The sequence below is a fragment of the Rhyacophila brunnea genome, unplaced genomic scaffold, assembly GCF_057557595.1.
Source record: "Rhyacophila brunnea isolate RB1 unplaced genomic scaffold, BYU_Rbru_1.0 scaffold_2, whole genome shotgun sequence".
NCBI classification, from domain to species: domain Eukaryota; kingdom Metazoa; phylum Arthropoda; class Insecta; order Trichoptera; family Rhyacophilidae; genus Rhyacophila; species Rhyacophila brunnea.
In genome coordinates, this window is record NW_028232859.1 from 21076470 (window position 1) to 21098116 (window position 21647).

Here is a 21647-nt window from a genome sequence, read left to right on the forward strand (position 1 = left end):
AATTACGTGTCAGGGTCATAGTTTTGCGAAAAAATTGGAATTAAACATATTGAAAAACTCTGAGGTCGATCGATTTAATGCTCTGTTTGATGATACTTTCGCATACATCTAATCTCTTTCGTTCGTCCACTTTTAACGTCAATAATATTATATACCTACCTACTCTCCAACAAGAAGATTTAGGCAAATGCCAGAAGGCGCTGTTGTCGACTAAATGGGAGGAGCTTGTTAGTTTATAGTGGAATTGCGGTTAAAAATGGGAGGAGCTTGTTAGTTCACAGTTTTAACACGTAGTCAAGAAAATGTTCGAGTATACGTCTGTGCTGCCACGGAATACATGTGAATGTCATATATTTTTATGCTAGTGATCTTTTTATGTAATTACCTAATTAAAATATTAAATCAATATAATGGCTTTGGTAATATTTTTGTTATTTTATGTAACTTCAACACTAAAACTGCAATCTCGATATGAATTTTAGGTTCTTGTCGGTTTACAGGAAGCCAGCGGCAAACAAATTTTGAAAATAGCCAATATAATGGATTATTTGAGCCCTCAAGAAGTGAAGTAGGCCAAGTGACAAAATGGTGAAACTTTCTTATTGAAGTTTTTAGTTTAATGAACTTTTTACATAATTTTTTGTATGGAGCTGCATTCATTTTTTTAATATTAAATGGAAGTTTATTACATAAACAAATAGAAAAAAGGTATTTATGGATAATATTGATTGTAATAAGATAATAAAAGGGGTGAGTTTACTTCACCTTTACTTATTATGTCACTTTAGCCTATGTTAGTTGTGTTCACCTCTACATACTAATAGTACTTGGCTCACTTTTAGATAAGTTAGTCATGTTCACCATTACGTGGGAAACTTGCATGAATGCATAGAAGTGAACACAGCTACCAAGCATGTTACCATAGCAACATGCGTGTTAGTCGTGTTCACTTCTATAGGATAACAATACGTTAGCCAGTTGGTGAAAACGGTGAAGTGAGCTAATGACTTGGCTCACTTCACCATTTGACAATATAATACGATAGCTCAATGAATATTTTAATTTTAATAATAAACCACTATTTTAGTATATACTTAGCTCACTTCACTTTTATGACATGTAGAATACCTTAACGCACCTAACTCATTTTTTTAAAAATGTCGGTTGGCTCACTCGACTTCTCCTTGGCTCATTTGTTAGTTTAGGTTAGGTTTTAATTCTTTCATGAATTTTGCAACAATCGGCTATAAAAATTGGAATGGTTTCCCACCTGGCTTCCTGTAAACCGACATACACACATTTCATAGATATTGGAGTTATGAAAGGATGATAAAAAATACTGCATAAAAAAATGGGGCAGCATTTTGTCTTGGGATGTCACTGATTGGCATGTATCCCACTAACCTATAAAGGGTTAATACACCCACCTGAACTATGGTTAGTTGTAGGGATTAAGAATCAAATTTGTCGAATATTTACAAAATAATAAATTGTGTCCTACAATTGCATATTTTAAAATATTAAAGTTATTATTATAAATTAAAACTATTAGGGCAAATTTGTAATTTAGTGTTTATCTCACTTATCTGGTTGGCCTGCCACACCCCCCCCTGTTGTGGGGGCCATGCACCAGAATTACATTAATTTGTTTTTTTATTTGATAAATAATTAAATATACAAACAACATAACACACGACGAAGAACTAAATGTACATATTTCCATGTATTTGTATTATTAACAGTGGCGGCTCGTGGATATTATATCTGGGGATGCTGCAGTTGATTTTAACCTAATTTGTGCCACAGACGAATTAAGTCGCCAAAGCATGTATGTCGCGTCAGGCCACGGACGAATATATTCGCAGGTTCTTGTAAACATCATAACTTCTGAATAAACATTGTGTATATTTTCTAAACAATAATTATCATTTTAGTGTGAAAATATTCACGATAAACATGTTGTCTTGTTGAATTTTCACAAATATTTATCATTTCGTTCCTATTTCATATTTTTGAAAGGATTTATTTTATTTCGAAAATAGCTGGCCTACAAGTGTCCAACTAGTAAAAATTGGCTGGCAGTGATGGGTTAAAAATAAAAAAAAATGTTTATTTGGATTATATAATATATAATCCAAATAAACATTTTTTATGTATTTTTATTTCATTATAAAATAAATTTTTCTGTCTTTTTTCCATGAAAAAAGGTTTATCACCTTTTCGTTGCTATCGACAGCTGTCACGCCGCTGCACCAGGACGCAGCACGAAATACTGCCAGAGTGGCAGTACCAGACCAAGCTCCTAGCTGCAAGCCCCTCTTTCGGCCACTCGAGCATATTCCATTGAAAACGGTATTGCACAAAATCACGCGATGCGTCACTTTCTGATATTAGTAGTTAGTACAGCGGTGTATAATTATTGGATGTATCGGTGCGTGCGCGAGCTTAATACACGCTTAAATAATATTGATATTTTCATATATAAATTATGTATATTATATTACATTTTTCTCAATTTGCTTGGGGGTGCTGCAGTTCCGCAGTGCATATGGATGAGCCCCCACTGATTATCAATATAATAACTAATTAATGTGATAACTGAGCTTTCTTCAATGAACATAAAAGTTTCATATATTTTGACTTGATATTTGAAAGAGCAACACGAAGTTCTCGGTCAAGACTGCTTATTATTTGAGCTTACTTATAACTTGAGTCACCTAGATATGTCGTAAAAAATGGGAGCTAAACTGCGATGGCCTTGTTGGAAATCGAAATCCAGAAAATAGCCAATGGAACATCGGCGAAGTTCAGTGTTAGCGTTCTGTTGTTTCTCAATTCAACCAATTCCTCTTGAATTTATAGGGAAAGTGCTTCTATAGAATTTTCAGCATTGGTTGCAAAAGGTTTTCGAATCCAGTCGTATTGATTGTATGAAAGTAATGATGAAATTTCTTTTGCAGCAAAGTTTAATATGTTTTTGAGACGTATCCAAAATTAATTGTTTGTTTTCAATGGTAGTCTGGCAGGTCCTTTGGCACATTTGTAGAGATCCTTGTCTTAACTCCTAATTTATCAGAGCATGTCAATATATTTTCATTCTGACCTTGCATTGGTTTATTAAGTCCATGCAGGTGCTCAAATATATTACCAGCCATGTATGTAAATTTGGCTATTGTATAATATACAAAATTATTTGAGTTTTTTTGGAAGTAATGTATCGCGGCACACTGGTTGCGGAGCACTGCCATATATTATGCAGATTAAAATATGTAACCTGACCTAGTTCCTGTTTCAGATGATCACTTCTTTACTCACCTGGAATCTGAAAGGATGTACATATAATCAAATTTCCATGAAGAAATAGTTAATAAAAGCAATGCAATTTTTTTAAATAAAGTATATATTTTTATTCATTAATACATAAAAATAGTTATGTAATTTGACGACGTATAGCTATGACTGTCATCTGAAATGTCACCACGTTTTGTTAAAACAGAACTTCGCGGTGTGCAGAGATATAGCTTTTAATTCAATATTATTAGGACACAATCCACGACACAGTATTTTATTATGTAAAACTAGACATTTTCTGAAATTTAATAAAAATCACTTACATGATTAATAAGTAAAAAAAAAACAAAAAAACAATCGAAGAACCATCGGAAAACTCCTATGTTTAATTTACTATATTGGTATGCGACTCGCAACATTTTCGATGGATCAATTTCATTCAATAGCATTTGTTCAAATGCAGTCACAATCATTAATTACTCTAAAAAAAAATGTTAATTCAAAAATCTTACATCTAAACTCTAAAGTGAGACAAATTATTAATGAACAAGGCCAATGTTTAACCGAGTTCATAATATTTACGACATAACTGAAAAAAAACCTTCGGGAAACGACATGGTAAAAAGGTAAGTTTGGAATAGAGAAGCATTTTAGCTACCATTGCACCTTTTATTGTGAAAATTCAAGTGAACAGTCAATTTTATATAAATGCATAGTCATTTCACATGATCCAAGATTAATTAATAATTCTTATGACATGTAAAATATATTATGGATAAAGTATATAATTAATATGTCGAATACCACATATGTATTCGATTTCAATATATCTAAATAAATTTATCAATAATTTTGTTTACTGTTTCCTCAGTGGAAGGCCATCATAATCAAATAACACAATTTCGTACATCTTCTTCATATTTTATTTCTATGTCCATAAGGAGACCCGGTTCAGATTCATCTGTCAAGACACATTCCCAACAGACAATCTTCAATTGAAAATGTCAAAACAGATTTAACAGGCCATAATTTGAAAATAAGATATGCTAAACACGTGTGCTTATTATTTAATTAAATAAATTGAATAAAAACTTTATTAATGACGCATAAATTGACTTCCTAGCATTAAAATTTATTTCTTAATGCGTATTATAATTAATTGATACTTTAACTAGAATATTCCACATTAACAATAAGGATAAAATCTGAAAGCTCCGTGGTACATCACGCCAAATGTCATTAGAAGCAAGCGTTAATCGGAATAAATCACACCAAGCATCAGAATGATAGCCATTCTGACACACTCTGATGGTGCAATATGCGGTTATGACATGTACGTTGGGTGAATTTCTTATGTGAATATTTAATTGAACATTTATAACAAAAGAGAAAAAAAAAGCTAATAATTTACAATAAAAAATATGATTTAGAAGAGCTCAAATATTGCGGTGCGGGTGTGGGTCAAATATCAACATGGACAATTACACAGTTGATTTGACAATGTATTTTTTCACGCTTAATATTTTTACAATAGAAATCATTCTCTAAATATTAAGCAATCAATACCTAGCAAATCTAATCTAAATAATAAATTTACAAATTACAAAAACAGGTAAATTAATAAAAAAATAGCCCACCACATAATTTTATTAAGCAATGATAAAAAAAATGCATTTAAAGATGCCTGGATTTGTTAAATTGTGACTCAAAATAAACATATAAAAAACATTTTATGAACACAGGCTAAATTAATAATATTAATACCTACCTTACATACAAAAATAACTGATTTTGAATGATATCAAAATGAATTTTATACACATTCGTATTAAATGCGTAGGCCAATCAATGTCCGACAGATCCCCACTTTCAACCGATCAGTGTAATAATCGAACCTTTAGTCTGCGTGACATTCTATATTTTATTTCAAGGTATACAGTACACATACATCGTATTCCATCAAATTATTTATGCTTGAGTAAAATATTTTTAATTTTACAAAAAATATATCTCATATCTGATATCTAAGTATTTTCTTGTTAGCTATAAAAAACCACATGGACACCTCCTACGTATAAGGACGGAACTGCAAAATGGTAATTTACAGTAGTATGATTTTAGTAAATTTTAATGACACCACAAAGTTAATTTAAATGCTGTAATCGTATTTTTTAGTTATGTCTATAAATATTGATTGAATTTTTGTTTTTTCTCCAATATCATCATTTTATTATTTAAATATTTATTTAATAAAAGGCAATAAGTCAAAATAGCCAAAAACGCAGTTCCGATCTTTTACGAAGGAGGTGTCGATATGTGTAAATTTTTTAACAAATGTGAGATAACATTGTTGATATATTATCATATCCACAGTGTAAATCCAACAGTGTTCGTTATCTAAAATGCATTAATTTGGAAGCAATACGCAATACAATGGTGGTATATTTTTTTACTTTGTACATTAAATTAGGATTCTACACCTCTAATTGAAAGTCTTCACCTATTAAACAGGTGTTCTCATTTCAATAATCGTAACAGGTAAAAATTATAGTACTCGGGCCCTCTAGCCGGGACAAGTTAGTTATTCAGTAAAATAGTAAAAAGTTTGTGCATATATAGAACGGCCACAATGCCAAATACAAATCCAACACTGAAACACTCCCAAGTCTGTAATTCTTGTTCAGAAAACAGCGAAATCTTTATGAGCCGAGACTAAAACAGTTAGCGATATAACCGAAATATAAAAATACACTACGTAAGGCAGACGAGTGATTCATTACATGATGCTGCATTTCTCATCTCCCGGGTGGTCACCCTGAAACATTTACAAAAATATAAATATCAATATCGATTCGTACACACCCAATAGTGATAACTTAACCAAAGTATCATTCGTTATAAGAGTACAAAATATGTAACGTTAAACTGTATTATATTCCAATATACGAGGGTGGGTCAATAAGTCCTTAGAAAAGCCGACAGGTGGCGCGACTAGTACTGTAAGCGGTTTGTTTTCATGCAGCGGCACTACCGATTCAGTATGCTGCGAAGTTTCAATCAGATTGGTCGGGTTGTTGTGTGTTTCTCGTACATTTAAAAAAAAAATTTGCTTGTTTACAAAAATGGAGAAAATTGAGTTTAGAGCTGTTATTAAACATTTTAATATAAAAGGGTTAACAGCAAAGGAAATAAAAAATGAGTTGGATTTAGTTCACGGCATATCTGCTCCTTCACTTGCAACTATTTATAACTGGTTAAATGAATTTAAACGTGGTCGTACATCAACAAAGGATGAACCACGCTCAGGACGTCCTGTAGAGGTGACTACACCAGAAATGATCAATAAAATCCACGATATGGTGTTAAGTGACCGAAGATTAAAGTTGAGTGAGATAATTGAGGTTACAGGGATCTCAAAAGGTAGCGTCATTTCTATTTTACATGACAAATTGGGCATGAAAAAAATTTCTGCAAGATGGGTGCCGCGTTTGCTCACAGTCGACAATAAACGCAATAGGGTGGTGGCCTCTAAAGCCCTGTTGTCGCTCATGCAACGCAATCCGGATGAATTTTTTCGTCGCTTTGTGACTGTAGATGAAACATGGATACACCACTATACTCCCGAGACGAAAGAACAGTCAAAGCAGTGGATTGCGAAAGGCGAACCATGTCCAAAGAAGGCGAAAACCGTAAAATCAGCTGGTAAGGTTATGGCGACTGTATTTTGGGATGCACGTGGAATTATTTTCGTTGACTATTTGGAAAAAGGAAAAACAATAACAGGGGATTATTATGCATCTTTATTGGACCAGCTAAAAAACAAAATTGAAGAAAAACGGCCTCATTTAAACAGGAAAAAAATCCTCTTTCATCAGGACAATGCCCGTGTTCACACATGTTTACGATCAATGGCTAAAATTGAAGAATTGAAGTTCGAATTGGTCGACCACCCACCGTATTCGCCAGATTTAGCCCCCAGTGACTTTTTCCTTTTCCCAAACTTAAAAAAATGGCTAAGTGGAAAACGTTTTTTTTCAAATGAAGAAGTCATCGATCGGACAAATGCTTATTTTGAGGACCTTCCGAAAACTTATTTTTCTGACGGTTTAAAAAAATTGAGAAACGTCTAACCAAGTGTATTGAGCTCCAAGGAGATTATGTTGAGAAATAAAAAAAAATACAAAAATAAAAACTGTTTTAATGCTTTTTTCTAAGGAATTATTGACCCACCCTCGTAACATAAAATCGTAGCAAGATTAAACTGTAATACAAATGAAAAAAAAGAACTCATTGTGTAGTGAAGTGTTAAATAAATTCTTCAAACTAAAATATTATGTTTATTCATTAATTATTATTGATCTTAATCCGTGACCAAAGGTTACGAGCAGTCATATTATTAATGATACTCCACAGTTGGTCTCAAAGTAAAATCACTATCTCAATATGCACAGAACAACATTGCGAACTTAGTTTTTCTTGCCAGATCCAGATCTAGCATTTTTATCTAGCAGGTTAAATACACATCTGACGTATGCCATTAAATGTGATATTTTTGACACCTTAAATAGCTTAAAACTTTTCAGAAAAAAACCAATATTCTAACGTTAACCGAATTTGCTTGAAAATCAACATGCTGGCCTTTTGTTCCTCATATCTTAGAAAGATCTTACCAATAAAATAAATGATACATAGAAAATCTAGCACTTTTTTCGCTAACATATTTTCCTGTAGGAATCGAGCAATATATTTTTTGCAATGGACTTTGGGACTATCTGAATAAAAAAAAATGCAAACAAATACGTAATAATTTTAGCGGTTAGTAGAAAAAAATACCACCAAAATAGCAATTAAATAAATGGATTAGTTAGTAGACAATAAAAAAAAAATTAATGGGAACCAAACCTGTTTGCTCGCATGAGGGTAAGGACTAATTTATCCAACGGCCAGTCTAGCATTATAAGAGTAGTGATTATTAAGCATTGACATGCAATTAAATAAATAAGATGCACCACCTGTAATTTGTTAAAATCATAAGACTTTCGATGGGGCACCAATAAAAAGTCTGGATTTGGAGTCTGGTTCCATTGGAAAATGATCCTGTGTTAATTTTCAGCAAGAGTGAACAATGAACAAAAAAACATTTGAATGCAACGTAATTTATTTGAATCTGATATTTAAAATAGTGAAGACACGATATGCCACTGATCGGGAGTCTACGAACAAAACATCTCACACTGTCTTATTTTGTAATGCATAACATAAACTGAATGAACAGAATGACCTTCGTATGTATGTATCCAAACCAAGTTCTTTTTTCATTTAGTAAATCCACATACCTCAGTTAAGTTAGTTGGTAGATTTTTAAAATACATTCCACAGAAGAAGTGCAGTACATATACCACTGCCAGAAAGAAAGAGAGCAGAGCGTTGTCACAAATTCTTTTCACTCATATTCCAAAATGGTTTAAAAAAAAAAATGATAAAAAAATATAGTTATCACACTATATTGCGATAGAACAAAACAGCAGGCGACATTTACAAAGCAAATATGTAAATAACTAGAATAGATAATATAAATTATATTAAATTCTACAGATCGCTTCATTGGTCTATTTTGGATGTCACCCAATTAACAAAGACTACTATACTATGTAGTCTCATTAGGCTTGATAATTGTGTGACAACCGAAATAGCTATCGATTGATAAACCATTCAGTAGAATTTTATACAAGCTCTCTGTATAATAGAATTCTATCTATATAAGTAAATGTTATTATATTTAATACAAACTAGGTATTGAAAGAGCTTCTCAAAGCTCGGTATCAGATACTGGTGAATTAAATATGCATACATATTATGTTTGTGCATTTCAGTGCAAGTTCTGTTTACACTACTAGAAGCCTATAAGCGCAATTTTCTAAAACAAATAATTTGATGTGACAACAATATATTTAAATGTGTTATAACAATAGAAATCGATTTTTTTGGATTCATACATCCAAGGTTTTTATAGGTTAAAAAAATATTTTTAGGATAAGTAAAAAATATCTCTGTATGTATTAGTTCAGTTATTTCGAAGCACAATGATGAGGAACAAACTTATGCAAGTTCTAATGTTTCAGAGAATGAATTTTGACAACCGACTCAAGGTACAAACCCTGAAATTGGAGGACGTGATATTCCAATGCCAAGGTTTGTATCCCGAAACTGTTGTTGACATTTCAACTTGAAACTGTACTACATATTATAACCATATGTTTGTTTGTCACCATTATAATGGAGTTCTACCACGTATATGTCAATTGGATCAATATTTTGCGGCACCTGAAACGATTAGATTGTTAGCTATAAATTTTTTTCTGAATAATTAACGATGAGCGTTAGAGATACATCATCATAATATCATCGGCTGGACTGAGTTGATTACAAAGAATCTATCTTTGTATGTTTATATTATATTATGGACGTTTGACGATGTCTGATACTTTCTTAACGATAGAAAGTAACATGGATAGTGTGATAATTCTAGTAAAATCCATCACCTCCGACCCTTTTTTATTGAACTTAATGAGAGCGACCTGCGCGGCAACAATTCATTAAAACAGTCAATGATATAAATTACAGTCACGTTGGTCGCCAGGGATCAGTGATGGGCCATCAGAAAGAAGCAAACATCTAAAGCCGTATTGCGAGAACGAACAGTCGGTGCTGAGATATAATGAGTGAGAGTCGGAGCGGAGTGAGCAGCGATAGACAGCGTGTGAGACAAGACGATGCGGACGTAGACCCCGGGGCTTACCGGCCGTAGAGGCGGCGATTGGCGGCAGACGGGGCGGCGGTTGTCTTTGCGGTGTGGGGTGTTGGTTGGAGAGGGGCGGTAAGTGGAGAGTGGCGGTGGCGGCTACCAGTAGCGCCTGGCGCTCATAGTGGAAGTATTCACCTGCGCCATGTCGGCGAAGTCGTGGCGGGGCATTTTGTGCTGCAACTCCCGGTGGCGCATGGCACTCGAGCTCAACTGTCTTCTCTGTCTCTCCGATGTCGCCACTTCCTGCAAATTTAAATTAATGTCGAGTTGTACACCAATGATACTTCAATTATTTTTTAATTTGCTCTACAATCCAATGTGGAACTGCCTCACAAAGAGGAACATTAAATTTGCTCAATCTATTACGGTCATGCTCTTGCTCCAAACACAAATTGAAAAACATCATGTGAATCCGGGATTCGATTCTGAGGCCCATGACTTTATAAGCGCACACTTTACAACTCGTCCATCACAAGTAGTCACCAGTAATACTACAAAATATTATTTATTTAAAAAATATTTGTCGCAAAACGCAATAGTTTTACATACAAACTCAAAAAATTATGACCTTTAATAAGATACCACATTCTATATTTTGATTTATTGGCGTTGGCCCGAAGGTGCAGAAGGGAATGAAATTGAAATTGATTCAATATTTGTCATTTCAAAACTTGAATCGCAGGTATGGAAGTATAGGAAATTACGTACGAAATTAAAAATTATATTATGTTGTAGGTGTGTTGAAATACCTCTTGATTATTGTTCACGACAACGGTGACCATGTTGTCGCTGACAAACCACTTTTGGCCTTTCATGACAATGTTATGTGGCGGCTCGTGCTCGTGGCCTGCGTCCGCCGACCACACGGTAGCCGTGCCACCCGCTTCCAACTTCACCGAGCGGTGGAACTTGAACGGCGTCTCCAGCGATCCTGCACGGCGCACCAACTGCCACCCCGACAGGCTGATCTCCTGCAATTTAATGTTGTTGTGTACTCAAGTGTTCATGTTCATATTGTGAATATTTTCTGTAAAAAATTCTGGTAGATAAGAATGGCATTCGAGAGTATGCCATGAGTTAACATATAAAATACAATAAAACACGTTTGAAGAAAAGAATGAGAACGCACCTTCTTTCCTTTGTTGTGAATCTTAACATATGAGCCATCAGGGCAGACGTCAGAAATCTCGATGTCTCCCTTGGCGCTGCTGGTCACGGTGAAGTCCTGCATACTCCTCTCCTCTGATTCATCAAGGAGCATTCGCTTGCGCACGGCCCTCACGGGTGTTCCACGCTTCATTCCAATGCCTGATGTTGACTTGCTCTGCATTGACTCAGTCGGAGAGTTGGGAGTCAGGTTCAATCTGATCGATTAAATTTCAATATTATAATATATATGCATAAGAAAAAGTATTTATACAATAATTAATATACAGTACACTCTCAGTAATCGATTATCCGACAACTACCATAATCCGCCGTTATTTTTACTAGTTGAAAGCACAAAATCAACTTCTATAATTCACCGGTATTCGATTGTCAAATTCAGTACGCCCCGCTTACAAGTTTAGTATACAACGCTGAAACTTTTGGTCACAGGGAAAGCCAGGAATCCTAAGCCATTCAAGAATATCTGCTCACTGAACAACTGGTTGTGTCAAGTGATGTACTGTTTAATATTTCGTTAATAAACTTGGTATAATCCAGTAAATACTCGATTTTGATTATAAATAAAACCGTAGTTTGCTAGTACAAATTTATAATTTTTTTTTCTTACAAAATAGCTTTTTTAATTTTTCACCATACTTTGTATGTATGCACTATAATCCGCCGTTATCACTAATTGGACACTCGCCTGGTTTTTGGGGTGGCGGATTACTGAGAGAGTACTGTATACGAGTTTATATTATCGATTTACCGGTCTTCTTCGCTCTCGAGCAGGGTGCGGTAGGTGGAAATCTCGAGGTCGAGGGAGCACTTGATGTCCATCAGCGTGGCGTACTCCTTTAGTTGCTCAGCCATCTCATCCCGCAGACGGGACAGTTCCGCCTCCAGCTGAGCGAGGTCACCTGCATGGCGCGCCCTCTCCCCTTGCAGCGCCATTTCTAGGTCACGGCAACGGGTCTAAAAGATTCAGATACCATTTTCAATGAGCACAAAATTAAACGAAACCCAACTACATATCAAGCATTAAAATTTACATGAGGAGCTCATTATCAAACACGGCCAAGTCATGTTTTGGCCGATGTTCATTTTTTGATTGATTCCGGTAGGTAACTTCAATAATGCCCACAATTCAATATATATTTCAGTATCCAATTCGGACTAACAGTGTATTAAAATCAACTTAAAATGTGCTTTCAATATCACAAACGGCTAAGTCAGAGGCATCTTGTTATCAAAGCGGCCAAGTCATCAAGGAGCAGCATTTCAATCAGCTGTTTGCAATCGGGCAATCTTTTGTATGGAGTTATTTTTGCCTGATGTTTAGCAAATTGAAATTTAATTTCTTGTTTCGTAACAAGATGTTGCAGAAGTTACTCCCGATAAAGCACGGAAATGATTACTAAATCTATCTCAATGGAAAATAACACTGGAATAGCAAAACAAGTGAATTATTTAACACTACAATTTTAGTGTAATGTCAAACCATGCCTCTTCTAACATAATTTCGCCAAAATAACATTAATCAAAAATACCTAATTAAATTATACCTTTGTATTCATTTTACAATATATATGATAATTGTTACATTTATGAGTTAAATTAAAAACATATCAAAACGTATAAGTTTTTTAATGCTATTTTAATAATTTATTATGGCAATCCATTTACTTGCAACTCGTAAAGTAGTTGAGATAATATTTACCCATTTAATTGACGTGGTATGAAGATGTCTTCGATAAAAATTCTGCTTTACCTGAGGTAAATGATAACCTTCCGGAGTGTTTTCCGAATAGCCATATCCGCAAAGAAGAGACGAGTGTAGATTATTATTATTTCCATAGTAAATGGATAAGATGCCATTTACAATAAAATTAAATGGACCCTATTTTTATAATTTATATTTATGTTTATTTTATTTTTAATCATTTGTGTTATTGACAATTCGGTATTTTATTATGTTTAGCCTTAACCCTCCTCCCGCTAACGGCATCTAGAAATGCCCATGATAGTTAAACCGTTCACCGCTAAGGGCATCCAGAAGTGCCCATAAGTTTCTACCTCCGTATTTTCGTAATTCGGCGAGTAATACAGTCGAAATTTGTTTGAAAAACTAGCTGGGTTATTCCTTTACTGACATCTGTGACTTTTTTTCAATAAGACTTTTTAGATAATTCGAAATTAAGCAAAGACACATACCCTGTCGATATTGGAGTAAAACAGATTTCCAATGATTGGTTTCAAAATTTACCGCTAGTTGCTTTGCGCAATTTGCGCCGGCGCGAATTGATGTTAATGATCTCATACATGAAATCGGCTAGTGCGGTGATAATTTTCAACAGTCGATTGCTTTCGTGTTGTGATTGATACATTTCAAAGTTTTTTACGGTTTTCTATAAAATTATTATTGATGCGCCATTCTGTTAATAATTAATTATGTGCGTTAATTCTTTAAATGAAAAGTGATTTTATGAATTAAATCAGTGGTTGTAAAGTGAAAACGAAATTATTAACACATAAATAATTTAAAATTCCTATAATAAATCTTTTGTACTGTATGGAAATACATACGAAAAATTGAGAATAAGTAAATAATAATCTGTAAAATATTTAAATTTAAATTAAAAAATGTAGAATAGATTTTCAAAATTCACGGCCACTCATTTTTATTTCAAGGAAAGTGATGATTAAAATTCTTCTCATTTTAGTCGAATAAAGAACTAAGATTAAAATTTAATATTATTGTGTAGTGAATTAAAACTTTAAATTTCCTCAAAACTGTTAAGTTATAATAGCATATTTAGTGTTTAAATAAAAATGTCTATCCCTGATGTTGAATGTTTGGATTCGGACTATGAGATGGAAAGTGATAATGAAGAAGCTGCGCTAGTAGAACATCCCGACGATGTTGACGAGCCTTCCAATATAGGCAGTGATGAAGGAGTGGCTGAACCGTCTACCAGTGCAGCACCAGACAGTTTACTCCAATCGTGGACTGCGGGTCCCTTCGTGCCGATCACATACGATTTTGATAGTTTCAACTCAGGCGTTAACCCTAGTGTACAGCTCAATGAAAATTCCACAGAAATGGAATTTTTTCGTCATTTTCTTAACAAAACAATAATGAATACCATAGTTAACCATACAAATAATTACCACAACCATATGCTCAACACACAAGCCCACACTCCGAATGCAAGGATCCATGCCTGGTATGATACATGCCCAGAAGAGATGTATGTTTTTTATGCTGTATCAATGTTGATGACAAGAAATCGCCATCTCACAATTGAAGAACATTGGAGTGCTGATCCATTATTAAATTCTAAAATATTTGGCCAAACTATGATAAGAGATCGGTATGAGTTGATTCTACAAATGCTACATTACTCTGATACCCAAATCCCTACTGGAGATCGTCTTTATAAAGTGCGCTCACTTCTTGACCACTGCAGAAAAATATTCAAAGAAACAATGCTACCAAACGAAAATCTCTGCATCGACGAAAGTATCATTGTTTTTAAAGGGAGATTAATATTCAAACAATTTATACCGTCAAAAAGACATAGGTTTGGAATCAAATTATTTGTGATTTGTGATGTGGAAACCGGTTATATTTTAGACTTTATTATTTATTGTGGTGTAGAAACCGAAATAAGTGATAGTGAACTTTTGGGAATATCTGGGGCTGTTGTCACCACTTTGATGAAGGATTATTTTGGTAAAGGGCATAAACTATTTTGTGATAATTGGTACAGCAGCCCAGAATTATTTCAGTTTCTACATAAAAAAAAGACAAATGCTTGCGGCACGGTACGTAAAACACGAAAGTCAATGCCAAAATTTGATAAACTGAAGAAAGGACAAGTAAAATCTCTTAACCGTGGCCCATTGCTCGTGTTAAAATGGCATGATAGGCGGGAAGTGCATATGATCAGTACCATGCACGATGACTCCATGGTACCGACAGATAAAATTAATAGGGCCACAGGACAACCCATTATAAAACCACAATGCGTTGTGGATTATAATAAAAATATGGGCACGGTAGACAAAGCTGACATGATGTTGAGCAGCCTCTCGTGTATGCGAAAGAGTCTTAAGTGGTATAAAAAGGTTGGATTCCACATCATAGATTTATTTTTATTAAATAGTAGCATACTTTACAAAGTTATCACCGGTAAAAAAATTAGTTTAGCTGAATTTCAATTAAACGTAATCCGGCAATTAATCGAAACATATGGCAGTGCCTCAAGACCATCGACATCACAAACTACTCGTGTAGTTAATAACCCAAAAATAATTTTAAAAACAGAACTCCTAAGACATTTACCCCGTAAAATTCCTCCAACAGTAAATAAAACAAAACCATATCGAAGATGTCGTGTGTGTGTATTGCTTCAACTACTAAAGATAAAAAAAGAAAAATGACGAACATTATGTGTGAAGCATGTGATGTCGCTTTATGCTCTGTGCCCTGTTTTTATGACTACCATGACAAAATCAATTTTTGAAATATAGTTAAGCCATAAACATTAATTAGGTGTGACTGAAATATGAGACCAAGTTGTAAGGAAATAATATAACAATAACGATGCGTTCTGTGTTGGTGTTAAAAAACGTGTGAACATTAATCATCGGCGCAAGTGTCTACCACTTATCCGGTATCATAGAGGCCACTTCACTCTGCGGTATGTACTCCAAGCCTGCTTTATTATGTATGACAGAATTTCTTAAAGCTCTGTTGCTTAATTTACGATCTTTTTGTTTATTTTCACATGCTGTAAAATTAAAAGGAATGTTTTATTATAGCTAGAGCCACTCAGTGGATTTTTAGGTACATTTTTAATGACGTTTCGGTATGATTTATGAATCGTAAAAATCGCAGCGCGCCCGAACAAGTACATGAGCGAAATTATGTCGCGATAAAAAGGTTAACTATCCAATTCCATTCTTTGCTCAATAAATAATTTTATTATAAGGATAATAAAAATGAAGCATAGCAATTTTATTATTTATTATGAACTAGCTGACCCGGCAAACTTTGTACCGCCTCAGAATCAATAATCTTGTGTTAACTTATTAGCTGAATTAAATTCAGTTTTTTATTAAGTTAAAATGAATACTCAAAATGAATAAGTTCAGTAAATGTGCAAAAATCAAATCAAAATGAAAATTATTTTAATTATATTGAACTGTACACACTGTACACACACGATGACCGCGTGGATTAAGCGCCGGTCTATAGTGTCGAGGGTCCCATGTTCGAATCCTGGGTCTGGTAAGTTCACATATTGTAATTCAATTTCAATTCAATGATGACTACCGAGCCAACCTTCAGTCGTAAATTGTGCGGTGGCAAGCCAGGCAGATCCAATGAGTTTAAAAATTCAGTTGGATTGTTGGTTGCTTCGTCTTCGTTTGCTACACAGTCGATAGATTTGAAGGAATGCAGTGGACCAACGATTTCATTTTGAATTGTGAAGTTTAAGTGATCCACATCTTTGTTCTTTACCGCAAGAATGCTCGTTCACTCAACCAATTGTCATGTTTGTGATTAGCAATGATGTTCGGTAACACTTTGTTGATGATTTCGTCCTTAGTTGAGATGAAATTGGAAAAATTCAGCGGAAACGAAATCAATCCGCTCGATTCATCGACAGGAACACGGCCGTTACCGATAGTCAGCAATTGCTTGGAAAAATCTTCGGCAGATGGATCGTTTAGCAATGCAACTCGCATGTTTGTCGTCAGCTGAAGTGTCTTCACATAGTACCACAGAGTCGATCATTTGAGGCAAGCATTTATTTCATTAGCAGCGGTCGATCTTGTAATGACTGGTAGTGTTTGGCGAAAATCGCCAGATAGTAGAATCATTGCGCCTCCAAAACTTCTTGAGTCATTGCGCAGATCTTTCATAGTTCGATTGAGTGCTTTCAATGCGCGTTTGTGCGCCATTTTGCATCCATCCCAGGTGATGATTTTACTTGCTAACAAAACTTTGGCCATTACTGAGTGTTTCGCAATGTTGCATGTCGGTTTTTCAGTCGGCAATTTCAACGTTGAATGAGGCGTTCGGCATCCTTCTAACAACGTGGCCGCTATCCCAGAAGAAGCAACTGCTACAGCATTTTCGGATCTCGCACGAACAGTAGCCAAAATCAATGACATGAAGAATGTCTTCCCAGTTCCATCGGGCACGTCGAGGAAAAATAAGCCACCATTTCCATCATCAATTGCCTTCGGATTATATATATATATACGGATTTAAATTTTTTGTGATTTTCTTTTATTTTCGAATGCGCGAGGTTTTCATCGTTCAAATTCATTGATGTCAGTCAAAAGTAGGGAATCCAATCCCGAGCCAAAATTCTGATCCAGAGATTTCGGGATTACAATTAGACAATCCCGGGATTGGCATTTTTTTCCATTGTTAATATAAAAATTTTATATTCACAAATAACATTGATAAAATCGGTCAAAAATAAATCTAGTATAATTTATACTATTTAAGACATTTATTGTTAATATTGTATATCTACATTCAATCTTGGAAATACATAAGTTTAATGGAGTAAATAATATTGTAATATAAATAATAATGTGAATTTAATATGAGATTGCTGTTTCTGATAGTAGAGACTTAATAAATGGATTAGCGAGATTTAAAATAGTGAAGCAAATAATCATGGCGTACTTATGGCCCTTCCGCTTCATAAATCTAATTAGTCAGCCAAATATGAAACTGCCGTAAAACGTATGAGATCATGGTGGAATTACTTTGTTAAAAGTGCGAAGCGTTGTTTTTTTCCAATCTTTCTCATTTTTAATAATTCATGTGAAAAAATAAAATAAATCGGCAATTTACACATGGGTATAAATCAAACTTCATTCAAACTCAGTTTATTTTTTTGCTTTTATTTTATGTTCCATAAAAATTGATAAAAGAATCAATCCCGAAATCCCGGGATTATGTTTATCAATCCCGGGATTCATAGGTATCGAAAATAGCTCGGGATCCCGGGATTGGAATCCCTAGTCAAAAGCCTTTCCATACAAAATGTACGAGAAAATTAATTTTATTCATAATTTTCTTTTCCGTGAATTTTTCCGATGTTTTAATAGATATTCTGCTATTCGGAGCTGATACAAATCCAACAAATCAAAGATCGTAAAAATCGGTCCAGCCGTTCTCGAGTTATAAATGGTGTAACTAACCCGACTTTCTTTTATATATATAGATAATTATTCTTTTGTTTGATCAAACATTTGAATATATTTATTTTTAATTAATAAGAATAAAAGAATGATTGATATTGAACTAAAATAACTGCTGTAAGACTGAATTCCCTATGTAAATTTTAATTTGAAATGCAATTTAAACTTATTTTAGTTTCAAAAGCAGATCATTAGTATCAAATACGGCCAAGTCATGCATTCAAGCTGATTTTCTGACAAAACTAAGCATCTTCAATAATATTTTATCTTTTCAATTGTCTTGTTGAGAGTATAGGAAGCTGTATAGATTGCATAAAAACATAAAATGTCATGAAAAGGTAGTCAAACAAACATTCGCTTTTCCTGAAAAAAAAAGTGAATGTGACTTGGCCGTGTTTGATAATTAGCTCCTCACATTAATGTGAATAAGAGGTTTAAAATAATAATATTTCATACGGTTATAATATGTGACCTATATCATAATCACATGACAGGAAAGAGATGTGGTATAATGACACAATATTCTTCCTACAATGTTCGGGGATTGTTCAGGCTTAAACTAACATAAGCATACCTTTGCCAAAATTTTTCTTTCTCTACTTATTAGAGCACAGTAAAGTTGTTAGTTACATATAGTTCGTATCATTGAACCTGAACTGAACGAATCAAATGGCACCGTTGGATTTATTTGATTTGGAACCGTTTGGTAGAATGTCCACGGAAACGCTTTTCTGACAACTAATTAGTGTTGCCAGTACTTAAAATTAATTCATAATATATTAGTCTCTAAAACAGAAACATATTTGAAACGTCAACTTGTTATGAAATTCTAACCTCCTATCGTGGTCTACAATAATACAAATTTAACAAACTGTCGTATTCATTCATTTTAAATATACAAAATATAAAGAATGCTTCATAAATAGGTAGCCATTTAGTTAATTTATAAGATTTATAGGTATGACGAGTTTTTTAAAATTACTTTTGATTAGAGCTTTTCATAATTGACCACTATTGTTCATGTCGACAGTATGATATTGTGACTTAGACGACAATCGAACATATTAAATTCGTTAGGTAATATAAAGATCATTCCGGGTTGATTAAACACAGTTTGTAGTTTAGAATCTCCGTTACAAAATATAAATAAAATGAAAATAAATTTTTTGTCTGACATAATAATTATAGTAATGATATTAAATCGAACTTGCATAGAAAATAGTGCTGGATTTTGAGATAATAAGACCAAAAGCGGCGTCTTGTTCGCGTATGGTTACTTATGAATAATAGGTATTGATTATTAATCTATAATACATATAATTCAAGTGAACTCCTATGGTGTAAATATCTAACATATTAATATGAACACCTCACGATATATAAATGCCGAATAATGCTTATCAACACTTTGACAGATTGCCATTAGTCTATGGATCGTCCGAATTGGTTTGACGTTTCATGTCAAACCATTTCTGATGGTCCGAGAACGGTTTGATTTTCAATGATACACTGAACCAAACGTCAAATCTCAAACCATTTCCGGTCAACTACAATTTGTATGTATATTGTCTATGGTTTAATTTGATTTGTTTCGTTCATGTTGAAAGAAACGAACCTATAATTGTACAATCCATAACCAACTAAAAACAAAGTGAATTTTCCAGATGCACGATTCGGATCATTGATCTACTGCCTCATAATTCATGGGTGCTATTGTCTTTTCATTAGTCTCAATTCATATAAGAAAAAACTCCATTTAATGATAATGGCTATTTTGACTATAGACTGTTATTAAAACTAGAGGTGGTCAATGAAACACCTTTCAAATTTAATATTGTTCATTGGTTACGGGTTAGATCCAATATGAGAATTTCAGACTTTAAATGAGAGGCGGCGATAACTACAATTGAAATACTTCATGATCACATTAAATAGAATGCAAAATAGCTGTCGCAATACTTGAAGTTATGTAAATACTCACATTAAGGGTGGAGTTGAGGGATTCGAGCTCGGACACGCGTATGTTGAGTGTGTCCACCTGCATGCGGGCGTTGCGCATTCCCTCCACAGCAATGTCTGTTGCATTGCTGTTGCGGTTGGCCGCCGCTTGCAGTGCCTTCAGCTGCAATGGGACCATTTTGCATTAATAACTAATTAATAAACAAAAAATATCATTAAATTCTTGTTGAAAATGATAATGACAAAGTGAGCCAAATGAAAGTAGCAAATGACAATTGTTTGAAAGTGCATACTTTGCTGTCGTAGCGGCCTTCCAGTTCCTCTCGGTTGGCGCGCACGTGTGCTTCTTGCTGATCTCTCAGCTCCTGGAGCGACTGCTGGAGCTTCTGCTCATACTGCTGCGCCAAACGTCCATCAATCTCACTGATGTCCACCTGTCGCCGTGTCCTCGTCTCTGTTAGCTCTTGCTGGTAAACCTGTCCAATCACACAATGATAGCAACATTATTAATATTCCAATAAGCTGTAACGGAATTGTATACAGGTACAGTAAAAACAATAATTCGGTTGGTCGATGGTATGTGTGCGGATGGGGAGCCGTACTAATTACCTGGCAGCCGGTGAGCGCGTATTCGTACATATACGTACGGATACAATCCACGAACCAAATCTTTGTGTTTACTGTACCAATCGCTAGTAATAAAAAAAAAGCACTTGCTTTTCCCTCTCCCACCCGCCACGTTTCCACACCTGTTATGCGGTGTTTCAGTGGTGTAACAAACTTTTGGTGGCAGGTTCATTGTGCTGAGTAACCCAAGAGCAACTCTTTCCAAAACCTTGTTTGGTGTGGACCAGAGTGTGTATGATTCCTGTTCTGATATAAAATATTACGGTCGAACCCCAAAAGATTTCATGCTCGCCGTAAAGTGCTGCAAACTTTTTGAAAGCTGAGAAATCTTTCTTTGAACTTAATTGTGGTAATTATGATAGTGTTTAAAAATGGTAAATTGTATAAAAAGTCAGCCATTAAAGGGTGTTTTCAAAATAAAACTCTTGATACTTGAGATATCAAATTGAATCGCCTCCACTGGTAAATAACACATTTCAAAAATAAAAAGAAATAAATAAAATTTCAGAGGTTAAGGCTGTCTTGTGACAATATAATACAACAAAATTTATGAATACGGATGTTCGGAGAAGGTTCATATATT

The 21647-nt window shown here is 34.3% G+C and overlaps 1 protein-coding gene across 2 annotated transcripts in view; it reads right to left on the reverse strand.

Annotated features, from left to right (window-relative positions):
• Positions 1 to 3943: 3943 nt before the first annotated feature.
• LOC147072035 (lamin-C-like) overlaps positions 3944 to 21647 on the reverse strand; it is a 34656-nt gene continuing 16952 nt past the window's right edge. The window contains exons 4-10 of one of the 2 annotated variants that reach the window (XR_015070586.1): positions 20731 to 20913; positions 20460 to 20600; positions 12015 to 12220; positions 11226 to 11460; positions 10846 to 11067; positions 10091 to 10339; positions 3944 to 6106 (exon numbers count right to left, since the gene is read on the reverse strand). Coding sequence is in view for 1 of the 2 variants with exons in the window: in XM_085946564.1 (XP_085802690.1) it covers positions 6068 to 6106; positions 10232 to 10339; positions 10846 to 11067; positions 11226 to 11460; positions 12015 to 12220; positions 20460 to 20600; positions 20731 to 20913 (1134 nt within the window). In the remaining variant the exon portion in view is untranslated. The remainder of the gene's footprint in view (positions 6107 to 10090; positions 10340 to 10845; positions 11068 to 11225; positions 11461 to 12014; positions 12221 to 20459; positions 20601 to 20730; positions 20914 to 21647) is intronic. The other variant, XM_085946564.1, reaches the window with a different exon arrangement.